Source organism: Gopherus evgoodei, chromosome 13 (assembly GCF_007399415.2).
Source record: "Gopherus evgoodei ecotype Sinaloan lineage chromosome 13, rGopEvg1_v1.p, whole genome shotgun sequence".
Lineage (NCBI taxonomy): Eukaryota > Metazoa > Chordata > Testudines > Testudinidae > Gopherus > Gopherus evgoodei.
Window position 1 is genome coordinate 30,162,392 of NC_044334.1, and position 21,439 is coordinate 30,183,830.

Here is a 21,439-nt window from a genome sequence, read left to right on the forward strand (position 1 = left end):
TTAGCTCCTTACCCAGCTGTGGTTCCTTCCCTGCCTCTTCAGCTACATGACCATTGGTGGGAGTAGTAAGTGTCCTCCAAGCTCCCTCTTGCCTGTGACACACCATCCCCTCCCAGCTATGTCAGTTGTGTGGTAGGTGGCGCTCCCACAAAGAGAAGCCAATGCTAGATCAAGAGATGATCAGAAAATCCCCCTTTTAATAAAGAGCCTCAAACTGCACACATGCTTTCTCCAGAGGAGCTGGGGGGTGTTTTTCTCCTCTGATAATACCAGCTATGTGAGGTGCTCTACTCTTGGCACATAAAAAGATGAAGGGATGTCCCCGAAGGAAAATGAATGAAGGTGCAATGGGCAGCCACAATATGGCCAGTACGAACTGGGACAGTTAGAGATACTTCTGCAATCCAGTGTTACCTATAACAGTGCAGGTGGCAAGAGGCACCATGTGTAGGCCCTGAGCCAGCCACCTGCAGTGAGGAAAACATTACTTGCTTGAGACTTTAAATGCTTCCTGAGTCCCCTCAGCTGTTCTCTCTTACTCAGGGCTGCATGGCAGTATGCAAAGTGGGGAAATTGAGCAGAGTTTGACTTGCTTTTAAAACGCGGTCTCTCTTCCTAGCCTAAACTGAACTAAGCTTTGTATCAAAAGTTAATGTAAATAATAGCCTCCAATAAACAATTTTTGCTATTGTCTTTCAACCTCCTTGCTGTGTGTGCAACGCAGAGAACAGCCTAAAGGGATATCTGTCCCCAGGCTAAGGAGACAGGGGCTGGGGAAACTGACTCAGGCTAGTTTGGCCCCAGCTGTTGTGAACGCACAGTTTGGATTTTGGAACTTTGTTTAAACTAAATCAAGGAGGTGATGAAGTGTTTTAAACTGGGTCAGGCTCTTGCTGCTTTAATCCCTGCATTGCTGAAGGATGGAGCGAAGTATTTCCCCAGAGGGGCTGCACATTCTACATAGGTCCTGATGTTCCAGAAGAAGATTGGAAGACTCCAGCCCTCGGGGTTAACGGTGCATCTATAGGAAGAGTTGATGGCTAGAAATACCTGAAGCTCACTGACTTCTGTCCCATGCACTTCAGGAGCCTTCCCCAAAGCAGCAAAGTCCTGACGTTGGGCCTGTCCATTTGGCTGAGAGGAGGTTGTGTCTGTAGAAGTGGCCATAGCACATGGCAAAGGCTGCAGGTGTGGGGATTCCATGGGGCAGCAGGAGAGGAAACTGCTCTGACAAAGGTCTGGTGGTTGTTAGCACAAGGTCTATGGAGCTGGAACAGAGAAGACAAATGGATGCTTTAGTGCAGGGGAAGCTGCAGCCAGCTCTGCCTTCCAGTTGCCATGTGAGCCCACCTGGCTTAGGCCCTTTCTACCACACAAGCAACGAGGCATAAGCACTGCTAGGATAGGATCATGTTCCAGCATGGTGGGGTTTTTTTGGGTTTTTTTGCCAGTGTGCACAGGGCTAGGATCAAAGACCCAGACTTTAGTACCAGGTATATAAAGATGGTTATTGTTCCACAGGCAGGAACCACAAGAGGTGCAGAGCAGGGTCTGACCAGGGGTCAGGCTGTATCATAGCTCTGTGTGCCTGGGCCAAAGCCAATACGCGTCCTACAGCTCCAGCTTGGGCCCTTTGGCCCATCAGCTCAAGGTGGAGTCCCAGCTGTGGTCAGCTCCAGAGGGTTCCAGTTCAGCCACGGGGATGCTGGCCATCACATGGGCTCACCATCACGGTTGAGTTGTTTTTCGAATGCAGGCTTTGTCCACAGTACCTCCCACCGTTTCACTAGCAGCAGGGTGGTACTCAGCCTGGGGATGCTGGCCAGTGGGATCAGTCACAACCTGCAGCACAGCTCCCCCGACTGGTGCTGCAAACACAGCTGCAGCCCGGGCTTGGTGCAGGGTATGGGGTGAACTGACGCTGGAAAGAGAAAATGGTTTCTAACCATCAGAGGAGAGAGGTTCTGGACCAGCCTCCCATCCCCACCCCCTGAGGAGCAGGGGCTCAAAACAATCAGACAGCTGGAGCTCTGGAAGTTTGTCAATGGGCTGATGTGAGGGGGCTGCTGCACTAGCAGGGCCTGGGCTCCGTGACCCAGGGCCCTTCCAGGCCACTGGAAAATGGGAGGTGCTAGTAGCTCCCAACCATGGTTGAGCAGGATTGACCCCAGCAGGTTCCCTCAAACACGGGGGCATTCAGGAGCCATGGTTCAGTCAGCCCCTGCCCATGGTTCCTGCGCTGCCAGTCGCTATGGTCAGCGGGGTGGGTTTGTTAATTTCAGGCATGACACTCCCCAGCATCTCCCTGCCATCAGTGTCCGGCTGGAAAGAGCAGCTGTGAGTGGTACCTTCTGCAGTCAAATGCAGGGTCACAAGTTTAGTGGGTAATTTGTAGGACATGTACTGTGGGGGAACTCCCCAGTGCCTGCCCTCCACCCACCTGCCCATCTAACACTGACTGTGTTGGTCTCTGCACAGATTGGCAAGTGTGTCTGTGATCTTTGCATAAATTGAGGTGTAGGTGGGGAAATGCTGCCTTCATTCCTGCCTAGATCAGGCTGCTGGGCTGGTGCTTTGAGCCAATGCAGGGTACACTCCTGTGGGGCAGGAATTGTAGGTGACTTGGAGGATAGTGAGTCAGTGATATGAGGCTTAGCCCCCTTGAGAGCAGCAATAAGCCACAGGCCTGAACTCGTAACACAAGGTGCAAGCTACATTCAGGCAGGTGGGGGAAGAGGGTGGAAGTCAGGGCTGCCCAAAGCCAGCATCAGCAGCAAACTCACAGTGGAGGTGGGTGCAGCTGGGAGGATGCTGAGTGGCTTAGCTGGCAGCAGCAGGCGAGGGCTGTATGGCAGGTGCAGGGTCCACTTTGCGGAGGTCAGCAAGGATGTCAGCCAGGTCGAGCATGCAGAGCTGAACCTGATGGAGACAGATCACAGCTGCTTTAGAAAGGAACTTTACCTGGATCCAGCCAGTGATGTCCTGAAAACACGGCAAGCCTTAAAAGGAGGAGAAATCCCAGCAGGGGCGGCTGTAGCAAATAGTATGGCCCACTCCCTGTAGTGGCCTCAGGTACAGAGGGGCCCACAGCTACTAGGCCTGTCCTGTCCCAGGGAGGGGCACTGCAGGGAGCAGGACAGGAGTATTGGCTACTCCAGTCTCAAGCTCTTCCAGTGGGAGGCGCTGTACAGGATGGTGCAGAAGCATTGGCTGTAGGCTGCGTTTGGTCTCCACAGCGAGCATCTCAGAGTGTAGGGCTGGGGAAAGCCAAATGCCACGAAGCAGAGCGGGCGGCTGCATCTCTGACCGTGTCGAGCTGGGTTTCAGTGTCCTCCAGGGGGACGTCCACCTGCAGCTTCATTTGCTTTGTCACCAGCTGGAAGAGGTTGAGGGTAGCCATCTTGATCTGCCCCAGTTGCAGGGTCTTCTTGGCGGCTGTGTTCTGGATCTCAGTCCACTTGGACTCCTGCATTGAGATTGGAGCAGAGGGTTATGGGATGCCTTGTCACATGCATTGCATCCCACTCCGCGTTCCCCAAATGGCCTGCCCCAGCCAAGCAGCGCATCTGCCTTATAGCACTGGAGGAGACTCATAGACTTTTAAGGTCAGAAGGGACCAATATGATCATCTAGTCTGACCTCCTGCACAAAGCAGGCCACAGAACCCTACCCATCCACTTCTATAAGAAACCCCTAACCTATGTCTGAGTTACTGAAGTCTTCAAATTGTGGTTTGAAGACCTCAAGCTGCAGAGAATCCACCAGCAAGCGACCCGTGCCCCACGCTGCAACGGAAGGTGAAAAACCTCCAGGGCCTCTGCCAATCTGCCCTGGAGGAAAATTCCCTCCCGACCCCAAATATGGCGATCAGCTAAACCCTGAGCATGTGGGCAAGACTCCCCAGCCAGCACTCAGGAAAGAATTCTCTGCAGTAACCCAGATCCCATCCCATCACAGACCACTGGGCATACTTATCTGCTGATAATCAAAGATCAATTGCCAAAATTAAGCTATCCCATCATACCATCCCTTCCATAAACTTATCAAGCTTAGTCTTAAAGCCAGATATGTCTTTTGCCCCCACTACTCCCCTTGGAAGGCTGTTCCAGAACTTCATTCCTCTAATGGTTAGAAACCTTCATCTAATTTCAAGTCTAAATTTCCTAGTGTCCAGTTTATACCCATTTGTTCTTGTGTCCACATTGGTACTAAGCTTAAATAATTCCTCTCCCTCCCTAATATTAACCCCTCTGATATATTTATAAAGAGCAAGCATATCCCCCTCCACCTTCTTTTGGCCAGGCTAAACAAGCCAAGCTCTTTGAGTCTCCTTTCATAAGACAGGTTTTCCATTCCTCAGATCATCCTAGTAGCCCTTCTCTGTACCTGTTCCAGTTTGAATTCATCCTTCTTAAACATGGGAGACCAGAACTGCACACAGTATTCCAGGTGAGGTCTCACCAGTGCCTTATATAAAACGGTACTAACAGCTCCTTGCCTGATGCATCCTAAAACCGCATTAGCTTTTTTAACGGCCATATCACACTGGCGGCTCATAGTCATCCTGCGATCAACCAATACTCTCTCAGCACCCTCGCTAGAGCAGTGATACCCAGCCAGCAGTCGCCATGCACCAGGACTAGGTTATGGCCACACAGCCCAGCGATAGTTGTCCCCTTCCTCACTGACTGGGCTCGTCTCCCTCCCACAGCCGATTCTTTGATCAGTTGCTCCATCCCCAGCAATGCTGCCTCGAGTTCCTCTTTGTGCCCTCTGACCATGGGGCGCTGCCTTCGTTCCCCCTTGGCAGCATCCCCGTATGTGAACCAGGCCTCGGCCCGGCCCTGGGAAGTAGGGATGGATTATCCCCACTTCGTGTAGGGTGGAAGGGGGCAGCTTGCTCAGGACCAGGCCGCACACCAGCAGCAGAGTTGAGAGCAGAACCCCAGCATCCTGGCTCCTACTTGGCTGAGCCCAGCTGTCCATTTGCACTTCCTGTCCTGTGGGCATGGCACCCTGCAGCAGCACCCAGCACCCAGCCCCATGGCACCAGCTGTGAGACAGAGCAGCCTCCAGCTGGGGGCACGCACGCGTCCCTACTCTGCACTCGGACAGTCCTGAATTCAAATCCTCCCAGAGAGGCACAAGTGCTAATACCTGGGGTGACCTCATTCTAGTGCAGCCCACAGGGCTGTGCCTGGTGAGTAATGGAGACCCACGCCCACACCCTGTCCAGTGGACAACAGGAAGCCACTTCAGCTCACAGGTCCCTCGGGGGGTGGAGGGTCCACAGACAGAGCCTGCCTAGAAGATGCTCTTCATGCTAGAAGCTGGCATGACAGAGCCTGATGTGCACTGGGCTCCATCCCCCCACCAAGGCTTCTGAAGGGGGGGGGAGGGGGTTGGTGGATGATGCACCCTGCAGGCTCGTGCCTGGGCCTAACAGAAGCGCTAGTGTATTATAAAAGCAGCAAAGAATCCTGTGGCACCTTATAGACTAACAGACGTTTTGGAGCATGAGCTTTCGTGGGTGAATACCCACTTCCTCAGATGCATGTAGTGGAAATATCCAGGGGCAGGTATATATATGCTAGCAAGCTAGAGATAACGGGGTTAGTTCAATCAGGGAGGATGAGGCCCTGTTCTAGCAGTTGAGGTGTGAAAACCAAGAGAGGAGAAACTGGTTCTGTAGTTGGCAAGCCATTCACAGTCTTTGTTCAATCCTGAGCTGATGGTTTCAAATTTGCAGATGAACTGAAGCTCAGCAGTTTCTCTTTGAAGTCTGGTTCTGAAGTTTTTTTTGCTGCAGGATTGCCACCTTAAGGTCTGCTATAGTGTGGCCAGGGAGGTTGAAGTGCTCTCCTACAGGTTTTTGTATATTGCCATTCCTAATGTCTGATTTGTGTCCATTTATCCTTTTCCGTAGAGACTGTCCAGTTTGGCCGATGTACATAGCAGAGGGGCATTGCTGGCATATGATGGCGTATATTACATTGGTGGATGTGCAGGTGAATGAACCAGTGATGGTGTGGCTGATCTGGTTAGATCCTGTGATGGTGTCGCTGGTGTAGATATGTGGGCAGAGTTGGCATCGAGGTTTGTTGCATGGATTGGTTCCTGAGCTAGAGTTATTATGGTGCGGTGTGCAGTTACTGGTGAGAATATGTTTCAGGTTGGCAGGTTGTCTGTGGGCAAGGGCTGGCCTGCCACCCAAGGCCTGTGTATTATAGACACGCCAAGTTGGTCTGATCCTACCCCTGCAGTGTTTGCTCTGCACCTGCTGCACCCCCATCCCTCCCTCAGCACCCTGCTCACAGGGGCTGCATCACCAGCCACCTGCTCTCCAGCCTGCTCACTGGAGGCACCAGCATGCTGCATGGGCGAGGCTGGCGCGATCCCAGCAGGAACCAGGCCCAGCCCACTGCCCCCACCCCCAGGAGTCACACGTTCTCTTTAGGGAAAGCGAGGGGGAGGGCAGGAGCCATTCTGGGCAGACTGCCAGCCCCGCCGTGCTGGCAGCAAGCAAGGGCCCAGCTGGGGAGGGACGGCAGAGCAGGGTGTGGCCAATACCCCCTCCAGCTCAGGGTAGGGCAGGCAGCAGGGCCCATCATGGAAGTGGTGTGGGAGTGTCACTGGGGCCACTGATGGAGGCTGAGAGCACCCCTGTGACCTGGCCACACATCCCACAATGCTGAAGGAGCCGCTAAGAAACTGCCCCATGCCCCAGTTTCATAGGGCCAGTGGAGCCTCTTAACAGTCCTCCGCCCCTCTGCCCCTGGCATGCCAGAGGGCTATAGTCTCCCCACTTACCCACTGGTGCACCTTGGCCCGGGCCTGCTCCTGCTGGGCCTGCAGCACGGCCAGCTGGTTGTTGAGCTGCATGATCTCATTGTTGCTCTGCTCCAGGTACTGCTGGAGCTGGGCCTGCTTCTCCGCCATGGCCTCCCGGCTCCCCAGGTCTTGCTGCACCAGCGACACGTTGGTGGCAGTCAGTGTCCTGAAGCGGTCAATCAGCGCCTGGATTTCCTGGAACTGCCCGGGGAGGGGACGGTGGGGAAGGCAGAGGGTTAGAGGTGCTCATTCGGGACAGAGAGGCAGGCCTGCAGCCTGGGAATGGAGTCCCTTTCACAGGTGGCGTAAGAGAGGGGTTACGCTGGTTTTGAATGAGCAGGGCTATCCCGTTGTTACGCTGAGTGCATCTCTACATCCGGTCAGGGACCTCCCCCACGCTGTGATGCTTCATTCCCTGCCTGCCCCCCGCCCCAAGATCTCTGGTGCACCAGCATGCCTTGTGCACCTTGCTCTAGCAGGTTTGAGTGGAGTGTCCAAGTCACCGTGGGTCACTGGGATCTGAGCCAGAACCAGCGGCCTCTCACTCTACTCCTTGCACTGGGGCCCTGCCCCACAGATGAGGTTACTGAGTGGCTGGGTCGAGCCTGAGGGGCCTAGTGGCTTTCCTAGAGGCCATGGCGTGTTCCAGCACTTTTTCCCAGGAGAGGCCACCTCTTCACCCACTAAGGGGCAGGGTTAGCTTGTTTCAGCACCACCAGTTTCAGGCTACAAACCTCCCCAAGGACATCAGCTGGGGAGGGATCAGGGCACTTGGCGGGGGTGGGGAGGCTGCTCTGGCTGAGAGGACCAGGGCAGTTGTGGTGACAGGTGCTGCAGCTCTGAGGAGTGGTGGGGCCGTGGGGGGCACAGGACAGTTGTGGGGGAAGGATGCTGCGGCCATGAGGAGGTGCATGGGGCAGTTGTGGGGGGTGCTGCAGCTGTGAGAGTGCGTGAGGCAGTTGTGTGTGTGTGTGGGAGGGGGGGAGCTGCGGCCGTGAGGGTGCATGGGGCAGTTGGGGGGGGTTGCAGTTGTGGGGAGCAGTTGTAGGTGACAGGTGCCACAGCTGTGAGAGGATGCGGGGCAGTTGTGGGGGAAAGTGCTGTGGCCTTAATGAGGCACAGAGCAATTGGGGCGAGGAGGGGGAGTGCTGCAGCTGTGAGGGGTAGTTATAGGTGATGGGGTGCTGCAGCCATGAGGGGGCATGGGGTAGTTGTGGGGGGACAGGTGCTGCAGCTGTGAAACGCACCTGTGGGTGACGGCTGCCGTGGCCGTGAAGGGGCTCGGGGCAGTTGTGGGGGAAAGTGCTGTGGCTTTGATGAGGCACAGGGCAATTGTGGGGGATGGGTGCCATGGCATGAAGGGGCACAGAGCAGCTGTGGGGGTGGGGTGGGGGGGTGCCATAGCTGTGAGGGAGTGTGTGGCAGTTGTGGGTGACGGATGCCACGGTTTGAGGGGGTGTGGGTTAGTTGTGTGGGGGGTACTGCAGCCTGAGGGGAAGCTATGAGTGAAGGGTGTGTTCTGGCCATGAGGGGGCATGGGGTACTGGAGTGGGGGGTGCTGCAGCCATGAGGGGCAGTTGTGGGTGACAGTGTTCTGTGTCCATGACGGGGTGCAGGGCAGTTGTGGTAGGGATGGTGCCGTGGATGTGAGGGGGTGCGGGGCAGTTGCAGGGGCATGGGGTCCTGCGGCCGTGAGAAGGTGCGGGGGAGTGTGTGGCAGGGTGCTGCGGCCGTGAGAGGGTGCGTGGGAGTGGGGTGAGGGGTGCTGCAGCTGAGGGGAGGTTGTGACTGTCAGATGCTGTGGCCTAGAAGCAGGACTCAGGTCACTTGTTACTGGCACTGGAGGTCAGGGTGGCTTGGTAACAACAGTGGGTCAGGGCATTGCGGGAGGGGAAATGCCAGCACATGTCTGGGGACTGGCAGTTGGGGAGCGACTGAGCACTCGCAGGGGGTATCAGGGTGCTTTTCAGCACAGGGAAAGTCAGTAACTGGGAAGGGGGCAGTGCAGAGCTGGGGAGGTGATCAGGTAGAAAATGGGGAGTGGGGAAGTTGGCATGGGGGTATCTAGAGACAGATAGTGCTCCCTGCTCCTGACCCTCCCCCCCAGCAGCTCCCTGCAGAGTCCCCCCTCACCTGCTCGGTCTTCTCCAACACCGCCTGGAGGTAGCTCCAGAAGATGGCATGAGCTTCCAGGCGCCGCTGCAGCCTGTCCCTCTCCACGAGCAGCCGGGCAATCTCCTGGCGCAACCGCATGGCCTCCACAGCCTTCTGCACCACCTGCTTCCGCTGTTCACTCACTTTGTGCAGCGCCCGGCTCCGCTTGGAGTCATTGTCCTGCCACCCACAACACAGGGAACCAGGTAACGTCAAAGGGCAAGCTCTCCACCACACTGGATCCGCATGCTTGTTGTGTAGCACTGCTGCCACACCAGAGGGTTGTGTGTTCGCAGAGCAACAACCTTCTACTGACACCTTGCTGGAGAAGCTGCTCCTTTAGCTGAAGCTGTTGGATCTAAAGCAGAAGCTCCCTGATTCAATCCCCACTGATAAGTTGCACTGTTTGTGTTTATTAGGGAATCAGAAACGGGCAGAACCAGAACCCTGGATCCAAATGCACCTAGAGTCTGGAACCAAAGCATATGGCCGAGAGCAGAGCCCAGATTGGATCCCTGTAGCTGCAAGACTCTGTAGCTGAGGTAATTAGTGCTGCCTGGATGTGCCGAGGAATTTGGATGATGAGGGAAATGGCAGATGTGCTAAATGACTTTGTTTTCACCAGACAGGTTCTTAGCAATTGAACCTCTGACATTATGAACACCAATGAAAACAAGGTAGGATCAGAGGCTAAAATAGGGAAAGAACAAGTTAAAAATTACTGAGACAAGTTAGGGCTTGTCTACATCACAAAGTTGCAGCGCTGGTGAGGGGGTTACAGCGCTGCAACTTAGGAGGTGTACACATCTGCAGGGCATCACCAGCGCTGCAACTCCCTGTTTGCAGCACTGGCCGTACTCCTGTTTTGTCTCGGGTGTAGAGGATCCAGCGCTGGTAATCAAGTGTAGACACTTACCAGCATTTTTCTTGACCTCCGTGGAATAAGCAGGTATCCCAGCATACCTCTGGTAATCAAGCAGGTCTCCTTCCCCGGTTTGCTCTTGCGTTCCCCGAACCCCCGAGCAAGCAGGTCTCCTTCCCTGCGGTTTGCAGGGGGGTTCGGGGAACGCGAGAGCAAACCGCGGTGAAGCTGGTCTCCTTCCCCGGTTTGCTCTCGCGTTCCCCGAACCCCCCTTGAAGCCGCCCAACAGCGCTGCAGTGTGGCCACATCTAACACCACTTGCAGTGCTGGTTGCTGTAAGTGTGGCCACTCTGCAGCACTGGCCCTATACAGCTGTACTAATACAGCTGTAACAACCAGCGCTGCAAAATTGTAGACGTAGACATACCCTTAGATGTCTTCTATGGAATTCATCAGGTGAACACTCAAGGAGCTGACTGAGGAGATTGAAGATAATCACTAATGTCTCAGCTAAAAGTCACGGCAGACGAGAGAGATTCTAGACAACTGGAAAGGGCAAATCTAGTGCCTATCTATAAAAAGGGGAATAAGGACAACTCGGGGAATTACAGACCAGGCAGTTTAACTTCAGTACCTGGAAAGATAATGGAGCAAATAATTAAGCAATCAATCTGTAAACATCTAGAAGATACTAAGGTGATAAGTAACAGTCTGCATGGATTTATCAAGAACAAATAGCTTTCTTTGGCAGGGTAACAAGCTTTGTGGATGGGGGGAAGTGGTAGACGTGGTATATCTTGATTTTAAATGAGGCTTTTGATACTGTCTTGCGTGATCTTCTTATAAACAAACTAGGGAAATACAACCTAGATGGAGCTGCTATAAGGTGGGTGCAAAACTGGTTGAAAATCATTCCCAGGGAGTAGTTATCAGTGGTTCACAGTCATCCTGGAAGGGCATAACAAGTGGAGTCCCACAGGGATCAGTTTGGGGTCTAGTTCTGTTCAATATCTTCATCAATGATTTAGATAATGGCAGAGAGTACACTTATAAAGTTTGCGGATGATACCAAGGTGGGAGGATTTGCAAATGCTTTGGAGGGTAGGATTACAATTCAAAATGATCTGGACAAACTGGAGAAATGGTCTGAAGAAAATAGGATGAAAATGAATATGGTCAAATGCAAAGTACTCCACTTAGGAAGAAACAATCAGTTGCACACATACAAAATGGGAACTGACTGCCTCGCAAGGAGTACTGGGAAAGGGATCTGAGAGTTATAGAGACCCACAAGCTAAATCTGAGTCAGTGTAACACTGCTGGGGGAAAAAAAAAGCAAACATCATTCTGGGATGTATTAGCAGGAGTGTTGTAAGCAAGACACGAGAAGTAATTTGCCCGCTCTACTCTGCGCTGAGTTTGGTTTCAACTGAAGTATTGCATTCAGTTCTGGACACCACATTTCCTGAACGATGTGGACAAATTGGAGAAAGTCCAGAGAAGAGTAACAAAAATGATTAAAGGTCTAGAAAACATGATCTATGAGGGAAGATTGAAAAAATTGGGTTTGTTTAGTCTGGAGAAGAGAAGATGGAGAGGGGACGTAATAGTTTTCAAGTACATAAAAGGCTGTTACAAGGAGGAAGGAGAAAAATTATTCTCAATCTTTGAGAATAGGACAAGTAGCAGTGGTCTTAAATTGGGGGAAGGGCGGTTTAGGTTGGACATTAGGAAACACTTCCTGAGGCTATGTCCAGACTACCTGCCGTATCGGCGGGTTAAAATCGATTGCTCAGGGATCGATATATCGCGTCTAATCTAGACGCGATATATCCATCCCCGAGCGCATTTATATCGATTCCAGAACTCCATCAACCCCAACGGAGTTCCGGAATCGACAGGGAGAGCCGTGAACATCAATCCCGCGCGGTGTGGACGGGTGAGTAATCCGATCTTAGATATTCGACTTCAGCTACGTTATTCACGTAGCTGAAGTTGCGTATCTAAGATTGATTTCCCCCCCGTAGTGTGGACCAGCCCTAAGTCACAGAGTAGTTAAGCACTGGAATAAACTGCCGAGAGAGGGTGTAGAATCTTCATCATTGGAGGTTTTTAAGAGCAGGTTAGACAAACACCTGTCAGGGATGGTCTAGATAATACTTAGTCCTGCCATTAGTGAGGGGACTGGATTAGATGACCTCTCGATGTCCCCTCCAGTCCTATGATTGAGTCTATGATCCAGTGGAAATGGATTTGACACATGCCTGCTCTGTAGTTTAATTTGGCAAGAGCAATACCTTCCGGGTACAGTCCATCTCCACCCCAGCCAGCAGGCTTTCCTCCCGGCCCCAGGATCTTCATGTGGGACTTGTACCTTTAGGAACTTGTCAAATTTGAAGATAGCCTCCTTGAACTGCCCCTCCTTGTGCTGCAGTTCCTTCTGGCGCTGCTGCAGGCTCTCCATCTTCATCTGGAACTCCTACAGGAGGCCAGGACAAGGCCAGTCAGGAGGTGGGGCCAGCCCAAGCAATCCTTCCTGAGCCTTCACCAGCAGGGGGGGCAAGGACCCTCAGAACACCTGGGCTTGGGTGAGGGGGCTCAGCATCTGGGAAGAGAGGGCTTCAAAGCTGCATCCCCTGCAGTGCAGGAGCAGCAAGTCTGCCTAATGCTGAGTGTTCTGTAGAGTGAGGGTAACATGCTGCCAGAATGTGGGCGTTACTGTCTCCTTCTAATGGCTCATCCACATATAAGGATACAAGCCTACTAGTGCTACCAACAGAGGGAGTTAGCCCTTCAGCACAAGCAGCAGAGAATCATGCTTTTAGCACCGAAGGTCCCAGGTTCCTGCCTTGCTATCAGCCCAAGTGGCAGCAGTTATACAGAACCAAGGAGCGGAGTGCTGACTAAATGCTGTGCAAAGCCCTCCCTGGCATTCTGGTGGATCTAGTCCCAGTTTCATCTTAATCCCCTGTGGCTCCATGTCCAAAGGATTGGCCAGCGTTATCAGTGCTGCATGGGTAGACCAGTGCACTGCCATTGTCACTGTCCCTTGGAGTCAGCCACGGCAGTCACAGTGTAGCTGAATATCCAGCTGCATTGCCTGCTAGACTGGGGGCTTCCATGGGAATTAGGCACCTAAATACTTTTGAGGATCTGGACCTTGTTAGTAACAGTTATTTGTATCATGGTAATGCCTAGCGGAGCAGGACCCCACTGCTAGAAGCTGTATAGTCACAGAACAAAATACACACCTTGGTCTATGCAGGAATACCTGGCCTGCAGCACAGAGCATATGTGGGAGTCTGAGGGGTGGGGAGCCTGGGGACAGAGTGAGGGGCCTTATAAGTCAGGACAAACCCCTGTTAAACAACATTCTAGGTTCCATCCAAACCATTTACTGACACATTTGATCTAATACCGAGGATCCAGTGATGGCCACTGCTGGTGCAGGGGCCTTCTCCTCTGCAGCAGTGCCATCTCATTAACTGACTTGCCAACTCTTAAAATCTCATCTGAATGCTTTTTTCCCTTGCCCATCTCTTAGTTCCTCTCCCCTGCCGCTGCTCGGCCATTACATTAAATCTCTCTCTCTATTACACAATTCTCTAAATGTCCTGTTTAATTGTTCTCTGCTCTTTATTTCTGTAACTATTATTACATCACCAAAGTATTTTGTACTGTTCTCTCTCTCTTGCTATGTACATACTTGGCCACACTGTGGCATATCAGATTAATAGGCCGATCAACGCTGGGCAAAATCACATTTATTGTAATCTACACCGGTACACCAAAGTAACCCATAGTGCTTTACAAACTGCAGCAACATTTTTTGCTGTTAAACTTTTCAGGTTTGGGCCAAAATCTTTTGGTTATTTGAATTTTCTCTGAACTGCAATTTTCTGTGGGGAGGTGGGGGAAGCATTTTTCCCAACCAGCTTCAGTCCACTGATGTTGGGTGTCTTTAAAGCAGGAGTTTTCTCCATTAATTGCATTGTGCATCTCTCCTCCTGCCCTTGAGCCCTCAGGAAGTGACCAGCCACTCCCCACAGTGCAACCCCAGTGACATGAAAACAGTAAGGACTCGCTTTGCATTCTCAACCTCCTTCGAGGCTCTGATGCCCCCAGCAGCACCCCTTGCCCACCCAGGAACCCCACCATTTAGGAATCATGAACCTCAAGTTAACAGGCACAGCCCTGTGCAGCTGGATTTACCTCTTTCTGTGCCAACAGGGCTTGTTCCACCTCTGCTAGCTCCCTCCTCTTCTCCAGCAGGCGGGTGGCAGGGGTCAGGTAGTCATCTTCTCTTTCAGGCATTTTCCTGCAGGGGAGGAACAAATAGGAGAGTGCCAGCCCCATACCTGGCCCTGGTGGAACTCTGCTAACTCCTCTTCAGCCTCCATTGCCATCAGTGGCACCCGGGGGGCCGAAAAAGGCATGCCGGACTGGGTACAGAACCACTGAGATAGAAGGGCTCCACACTTGTCCTTACTGCAAATGCCACATGTTTACTTGGACCCCCTGATGTGGGCTGGGCCACTGCAGCTCCACATGCCAGCTCTTCTCCTCAGTGGCCACCAAATGTAACGCTTTCATGTCAAGGGATGCACAGTCAGCAGGCAACCTAGCTAATTTCAGGGCTGGCCTTGGGGGAACACAGAGCCATGAGTACTAATTTTTCCCCCAGTTCCATCCCGATCTATCCCAGAGGACGAGCTGAAATTGGTTTCTAATCCAGAGCCTGCCCGGTGCCCAAACAGAGATTGTGGTTTTACAATCACAGGTTTCCAATTGGTTTTAAAACTAGTTTTTTCTCTCTCATGTTACTGTTAGAGAAACGACAGGGAAAAGTGACTCCTTAACAAACGTGCAGGGCAACAGCAAGCTTGACTGGGCCCAAAGCAACAAACTGAAACCAAAAAAAAGGCGAGAGCTCTTTTCCCAAATCTCTTCCAATTTGTCACAGGGTGACTGGCCTTTTAAGAAGGAATAGGTCCAGCTCACCTCTAGCAAGAGTCTGAGTGCAGGGTTGTCTGAGTGCAGGGGCCTGAGTGCAGGGTTGGGGTGTGGGAGGGGGTGCGGGCTCCAGTATGGGGCCAGAAATGAGGGGTTCAGGGTGTAGAAAGGGGCTCAGGGCTGTGAGGGGGCTAGGCTGAAGGAGGGGGTTTCAACCTGGAGCAGGGGGTTGGGGCCCAGGAGGAGTTTGGGGTACGGGCTCTGGCCAGGTGGCGCTTACCTCAGGTGGCTCCCAGAAGTGGCCAGCCTGTCCGTCTCTTAGGCAGAGGGGCCAGGGAACTCTGTACACTGCCTGTGCCTGTAGTTCCCAGCCAGGGTGAGCTGCAGAGCTGGCACTCAGTGTAAAGGTATCACACAGAGGCCACTTGGCCACCCCTGTGCCTAGGAGCCAGACATGCCAGCCACTGGAGTTGCATGGAGCCAGGCCAGGCAGGGAGCCTGCCTTAGCCCCACTGTGCTGCTACCTGCACTTTTAGCAGTGCTGACCAGAGCTGCCAGGGTCCCTTTTTGACCAGGTGTTCTGTCGAAAACCAGACACTTGGCAACCCTGAGTGAGAGCACCTGGCCTCTCTAAAGGACCAGGCAGCAGCTCAGCGAGGGGAGCAGGAAGGAGCAGTAGTTGAGTGCTAACAGGTCAGAGCAGGAAAAGCCTGTTGAGTAGCTGGCTCCTGCAGAGGCACCTTGGTAAAGGGGAAGAACCAGCTCAGGCAGAGCAGACCAAGCCTGGATTTTGGAGGGAGATTCCCATGGGCAGGGGTAGGACTTGCAGGCAAAGGGACTGGGCAGCGGAGGGATACAAGGAGCCCTCTTGCAAGGACTTGAGGGCTGCAGGAGAGTTGTAAGCAGCACAGACAATTGCCAGAAGGGGGAGCCCTGGAATATGAGTGGGGCTGGAGAGCTGCTGCATTTTTACGTATTCTGCTCGGAGGGGTAGAATGGTCTGACTTTGAGGGATCTGCTGGTGGCTGAAACTATTAAATGATGCCAGGCTGCAGGGTTTGGATTAGCCTCTGAAAGGGACAACGTTCTTTTCCCCGGGCGGAGAAGGTAACCATTGGTCTGGTCTGTGGTGGAGAAGATGGGCAACTCAGCTGGTGCTGGCCACTGCTGGGGAAAGCAAGGAAGGACTTGCTTGTTGCACTGTGGCCAGCCACAGAAGGGTGCTCTGGCAGGGCAAGCCCTGCTTACATAGTTATAGTCCTTTTAGGTGTTATTTATATTAGAGGAGGTCAGACAGAGGAGTGATTACTAAGTTGATGTTGTTGCTTTAAAAAAAAAAGTCTTTAGCATTTATGACGGCAAAGAATGTGAACCAACGTTGTGCCATCTGTCTGAGTCTGCAGCAGCCTGAAACAATAGCTCTGAGGCATGTAAACTGATCCCACTCCTTGCAATCTGCGTGTTAACTCTGATACCGAATGGCAATTTACATGTCAAGATTACTAATGGCTTTACACCTAATCAAAGAGTGCGCTACAGGTCCCTCCCTACATCCAATCCACAGGAGATATGAGTCTGTTACTGCCCCAGCGAAGATGTAGCAGTTCATGCTGTTAGCACTGGAAGTCCCTGTTTCAATCTCTGATGTATTTGCCAAGATAGTGGCTGTCACATAAGCATGCACGAACACATGTGCACACACAAAAGAGGAACACTCCTAGTACAATGCTCCCCACAAGATAATGTGGGTGGCTGCACAGGCAGGCAAAGCTTACGAGAGTTTTGTCACCCTGCTGCCACCAACTTCAGAGGGAGCAGCTTCATGTGCTATAAAGTGGCATGAACCCAACCAGGGTTCCCGCTGCAGTGAGCAAGAGTTTAGGCATAACAAGTCACTCCTGGTGTCCCTCTGTTTTAAAAGCCTGCTCTCAGTGCTTGAGATGGGAATCACAGCAAGGGATGTTTACAAATTACGCCCTGATTGGGTAGCAGATTAGAAGGCAAAGCTAATTGTTTGTTTTCCCTTTTTCCTATGCACAGAAAACTGGTGGCTATGCACTCTCATCTGAGTCCCTATAGAACTGACTCAACTCAGGGAGACTTGATTGGCTAGACAAATGTGGCCAAACTGGAGGGGGAAAAAAACCCCAAAACTTATCAGAACTGGGTACTACCCAAAGAATATGGTTACGTAATGTTTGGGGGTTGAGCTGTATCTATTCGCCTTTACTGTTTGGAGGCTCTTGTTACAACACAGCTGCCTGCCATGCTGTAGTTTGGACTGGCAGTGTAGAAGATTCATTTGCCGGGGGGATCACTAGATCATCTAGTCCGACTTCCTGTGTAACACAGGCCAGAGAAGTTTACCCAGTTACTCCCCACCCTGATCCAATAACTTGTCTGCCTGAAGCAAATCTTCCTAAAAGGCTTCCAGTCTTGAGACGGAGATTGCACCGCTTCCCTTCATAGCTACTTCCAATGGACAATCCCCCTCATTGCTAAAAATGTGTCTGGCTTCAGCTTCCAGCCATTGGTTCCTCTTCAGCCTTTCTCCACTAGACTAAGCAGCCCTTAGTAACCAGGATTTTCTCCCTGCAAAGGTCCTTAAACACTAATCAAGTTACCCCCAATCTTCTTTGTAATTGAGCTCTTAAAAACTCTTGCTGCAAGGCATTTTCTCCAGGCCACAAATCTTTTTTGTGGCTCTCCTGCACCCCTCCTATTTTCCAACATCCTTTTCAAACCGTGGACACCAGAACTGGATGCGGTATTCCAGTACTGGTCTCATGAAAGTGACCTAGGCTTTACTAAGCTCTGTTCCCAACAGGTGCAATGTAGCTGCAAGTCTCACTATCTTTAGTATATTTCTTAAAGCCGCAGCTGCTGGAGTCATGAGATTGCCTGAGAATCCAGATTTTTTTTTTAAATTTCCTAGCCTTTATGGCTGCTGAGAAAAGCTTGAAAATGTGAAGCAAGTGTGTCCTACAGACTCAGACACCAGAAAGCAAATAGGAAGGGCCCAACGTTAATTGGCTTAAAAATCACAACGCCTGACCCCTGTGTTTTTAATGCATGAGGCTAGCAATGTTGCATTCAAGTGAGGCAGTGTGATTGGGTGGACAGGACACCAGACTGGGCGCTAGGCAACAATGGTTCCAGTCTAGATTCTGCTATTAATCTGCTGCATGACCTGGGGTAAGTCAGTACCTCCACTGCTCTGGGCCTTCGTTTACCAAGCTGTAAAACGAGGGCTGTGATACTCACCCTCCTTGCTTTGACATACGTGGATGTAAAATATGAAGCGTGAGCCCGGCTTAGGGAATTGCTTAAAATACACCACAGTGCAGCCAAGGGAAGCATATGCAGGCAGCAGATGGGATCATCACATGCTCCTAACCTGTTCTATAACCAGGCCTTCTGATTCCTGAGTGCAGACAACAGCTTGTTTGGTACAAGATCAAATGTTCACCACATCCCCAGGAGCAGGAAACAACACTTCTAGAAAACTCAGATGAAGCTTTGTGTTTGCTTTTCTGTGGAGTGCTTCCAGTGCCCCATACCCACTTCCTCTGACCCTGGTTCCATCTTCAACTTTGCACCCCCTGTATTGCCAACCCGAAATGTTTAAAGAGCAGGAGCCAAGCTCACCAAAAATCATGAGACTGGCTTTCAAATCATGAGATTATGTAAAAATAATAGGTTTGGGGATATTTTTATTTGCCTTCTGCTTTTTGAGCCTTTAGGGTGCACTGGGGTCATATTTTGAAGCTTTCTCCACAGCCACAAGGGCTTGAAATTTACTTTTTCTTTAAGAATGAGGGCTGAAATAATCATATATCCACTTGACTCCAGGAGCTGGGGCTTTAAGGAAAACAATAATTATCATGAGACTCATGACAAAATCATGAGAGTTGGCTGGAAAAATTAAATAGCTGGGTGGAATTTGCTAATTTGGCTAAGTTGGAATGTTTTGCAGAGCCAGTCTGATTACACCAAAGTACCGGCAGCACCCAGGCAGGCTTTCAGCAGAAACCTGCCTGGGTTCTTGCCAACTAAGCCCAGGCTTCACCACCCTGGAGCAGCCAGTCATGCAGACTACTGTGTCAGGTGGAATTTCAGGACTTTGCAGGGTGTGCATCTCCAGGGCAGCCAGAGAGTCCAGCCCCCTGCCAGAGGGCCAGGTCTCCAGGACTACCAAGGTTTGGGGCACTGGGTCAGGGCTCCATTCACTTTCATGGAGAACTTCAAAGCTGTTGGGGTTTTTGTTCCGAATTGGAACGAAACCAAATGCTGTAATATTGAAATCCTCCACAAAACAGAATCTGCGTTCTCTGCACAGTTCTACTTGGGACCCTATGTAGTGCTGGCAGAATTCCAGCCCTGATCAACAAGAAGGGTTAGAACAGGCCACCGAGAATCACTCCAGGAAGCATCTGCTAAGTGTTTTCTTGCTGGCACAAAACCCAAGAATTAGCCATCCCTCCAGCTACCCAAATAAAGACACCCACTGCTATTAGTATCAGCAGGAAGACTACTCCCCCGAGGGCCTGAGCCAAGAGCGGCCTACCCCTACCATGCTTCTTGAGCAGAGATCTGCCAGTGCCTTCATATCTCTACAGGGGGCCTGGCTACACAAGCGGAGACCCCTTCACACACAAGCAGCTACCTGCAAGTAGGGGGCAAAGGTTCTTACTCACGGCAGCAGCAGCTTGTCCCGGAAAGCTGCCCGCAGATATTCTTCCAGTTCGAAAGCCATCGTGGCCCAGCCCCCCGCAGGGACCCTCGGCTCAGGGAATGGGGAGCCGTGGGCCCCCGGCTGCCGTCCCAGCGCCTGCAAAGGGGCAAGGCAGGGAGCAGCGCCCGCCCGTTGCTAAGGAGACGGTCAGCACAACGTTCTGTTGCCATGGTCACGCGTTCCGAATCCCGGAGCCCTGTAAAGTTTCCCTTCCACGCCTCGCTGCAGGAGAGTCTAGAGAACATCTCGTGCAGGGAAGATGGAGCCACAAAACCGTCCTAACCATGCGGATTTATTTGCAGGAGGGAGGCAGCAAGGGAAAGTGTAGCCCCCTGTAAACGAGTCTGTTCCCTCCCCTGGCCGGGGGTTTCCCTCTCTTCTCTTCTCTTCTGTCTGGTTTGCATGATTGCTACAGCACCTGGTTTAACTTAGGCTGCAGCTGCAGGACCTTGTGAGTGGCTCCCCTGTGACATGCCTGCCTCCTCCGCAGCGTGCCATAACACCAGGTGCCCCCTTGAAGCCTTATGAGCAGGTAACTGTGGATAAATATCTGAAAGAGTGAGAGGTGCCCAGACACTACGGAAATGGGAGGCATATGTGCTAAAGATAGATAGGTCCTGCAGTCAGATTTATATGGGCAGAGCCCTGTGTGCCAGTACTGAAGTTAATGGGGCTCTGGTCTGCCGTTGAAATGTGATCCTAAGATCTGAGCCCATTTATCTGGCCCTCACTACTGGATTATCCAGGCAACTCACAATCTTCCACGTACACCCCTGTGAGGTAGGGCGGTGCTGTTACTCCCATTGTACAGATCACACAAGGAGTCTGTAGTGGAACAGGGAACTGAACCTGACTCTCAGTCTAGTACCTTAACCACTGGGCTGGCCTTCTTCCCATAAATCACTGGGATAAACTAACAAGACTGGCTCACCACTGGCTTTGGTATTTAGTATTAATTTGTGGAGATGGACGGCAGGAGAGAGATCGCGTGATCATTACCTGTTAGGTTCACACCCTCTAGGGCACCTGGCACTGGTCACTGTCAGCATACTGGGCAGGATGGACCTTCGGTCTGACCCTGTATGGCTGTTCTCATGTTTTTATTACCATATTTATTACAATATTACCATAGACTTAGAAGCCCCAGTCATTGGGCTAGCCCTGTTATTGACTCCTTGCAGGTCTATGCTGCATCCCTAGCCTATCTTAAAAATACAGAGTACTGTTAGCCGATTGCTTTGTAAAGACTATTTCTCCACCTGGAGAATGTTTGTTTGATTTAGAACCCGTCCTACCTATATATTGTGACATGTTAAGGAATCCTCATCCCTTGTTCTGTATTACATGGCATACTTGCATGCACAAATCTTTATCTGCATTGCTCAGCCAATGCCTTCTCACGACTGGGTTGTCTCAGTTAGAGACACTTTCCACTTAAAAATTACATTTCTTTCACTCTGTTTGCTTGGTGCACTTACAGAAGACCTCAGTTTTGGGGCACTCAACCTGATTCAATCTGAGCCTGATTTTTCAGACATTCTGGGCATCCAGAGCTTCTGTTGATTTCTTCTGCGGTTGTAGGAGCTCAGGTCTGGAGCCACAAAGGTATTTAGGTTTCTAACTGCCAAAAAAGGTGCCTGGAATTGGTAGCCACTGTGTGTATAATGACCTGGGCTGTTTTGCTATTGGCGATTTCATCTCACTTGTGTGTCCTTCTAGAAAGTGGGGAAATACAAAACTTCCTGAAAACAGAAAATGTGATTTATAAAGCCACAAAAATTGGCAAGGGGAGATCCAGTGCAATGAAACAATTAACTTTTTTTTATTAACTAGATTTCAGCTGGCTGGCATCCCTGCAGCTGCACTAGGGATGACTGTCAGCACAAGTAGAATCCCATTACAGC

At 51.6% G+C, this 21,439-nt stretch overlaps 2 protein-coding genes across 2 annotated transcripts in view; one reads left to right on the top strand and one right to left on the bottom strand.

The window, feature by feature from the left end:
• Window positions 1–177: 177 nt before the first annotated feature.
• On the bottom strand, window positions 178–19,871 carry CFAP73 (cilia and flagella associated protein 73). Its single transcript, XM_030582346.1, has 8 exons — window positions 19,498–19,871; window positions 14,060–14,165; window positions 12,222–12,326; window positions 8,965–9,165; window positions 6,811–7,032; window positions 3,308–3,466; window positions 2,784–2,919; window positions 178–1,268 (listed from the first exon to the last, which is right to left on the bottom strand). The coding sequence occupies exons 1-7, from the start codon at window positions 19,554–19,556 to the stop codon at window positions 2,821–2,823; spliced, it is 951 nt and encodes a 316-aa protein (XP_030438206.1). The 5' UTR covers window positions 19,557–19,871; the 3' UTR covers window positions 178–1,268; window positions 2,784–2,820.
• Window positions 9,085–21,439, top strand: part of RASAL1 (RAS protein activator like 1) — a 145,797-nt gene continuing 133,442 nt past the window's right edge. The window contains exon 1 of the mRNA XM_030582343.1: window positions 9,085–9,527. The gene's annotated coding sequence lies outside the window, so the exon portion shown is untranslated. The remainder of the gene's footprint in view (window positions 9,528–21,439) is intronic.

Coding starts and splice junctions, on each gene's coding strand:
- CFAP73 (XM_030582346.1), bottom strand. CDS start 19,556: ATGGCTTTCGAACTGGAAGAATATCTGCGGGCAGCTTTCCGGGACAAG. Junction 14,166..19,497: donor CGGGACAAGCTGCTGCTGCC/GTGAGTAAGAAC, acceptor CCTCCCCTGCAG/GAAAATGCCTGAAAGAGAAG. Junction 7,033..8,964: donor TGTTGGAGAAGACCGAGCAG/GTGAGGGGGGAC, acceptor CTCCCCGGGCAG/TTCCAGGAAATCCAGGCGCT.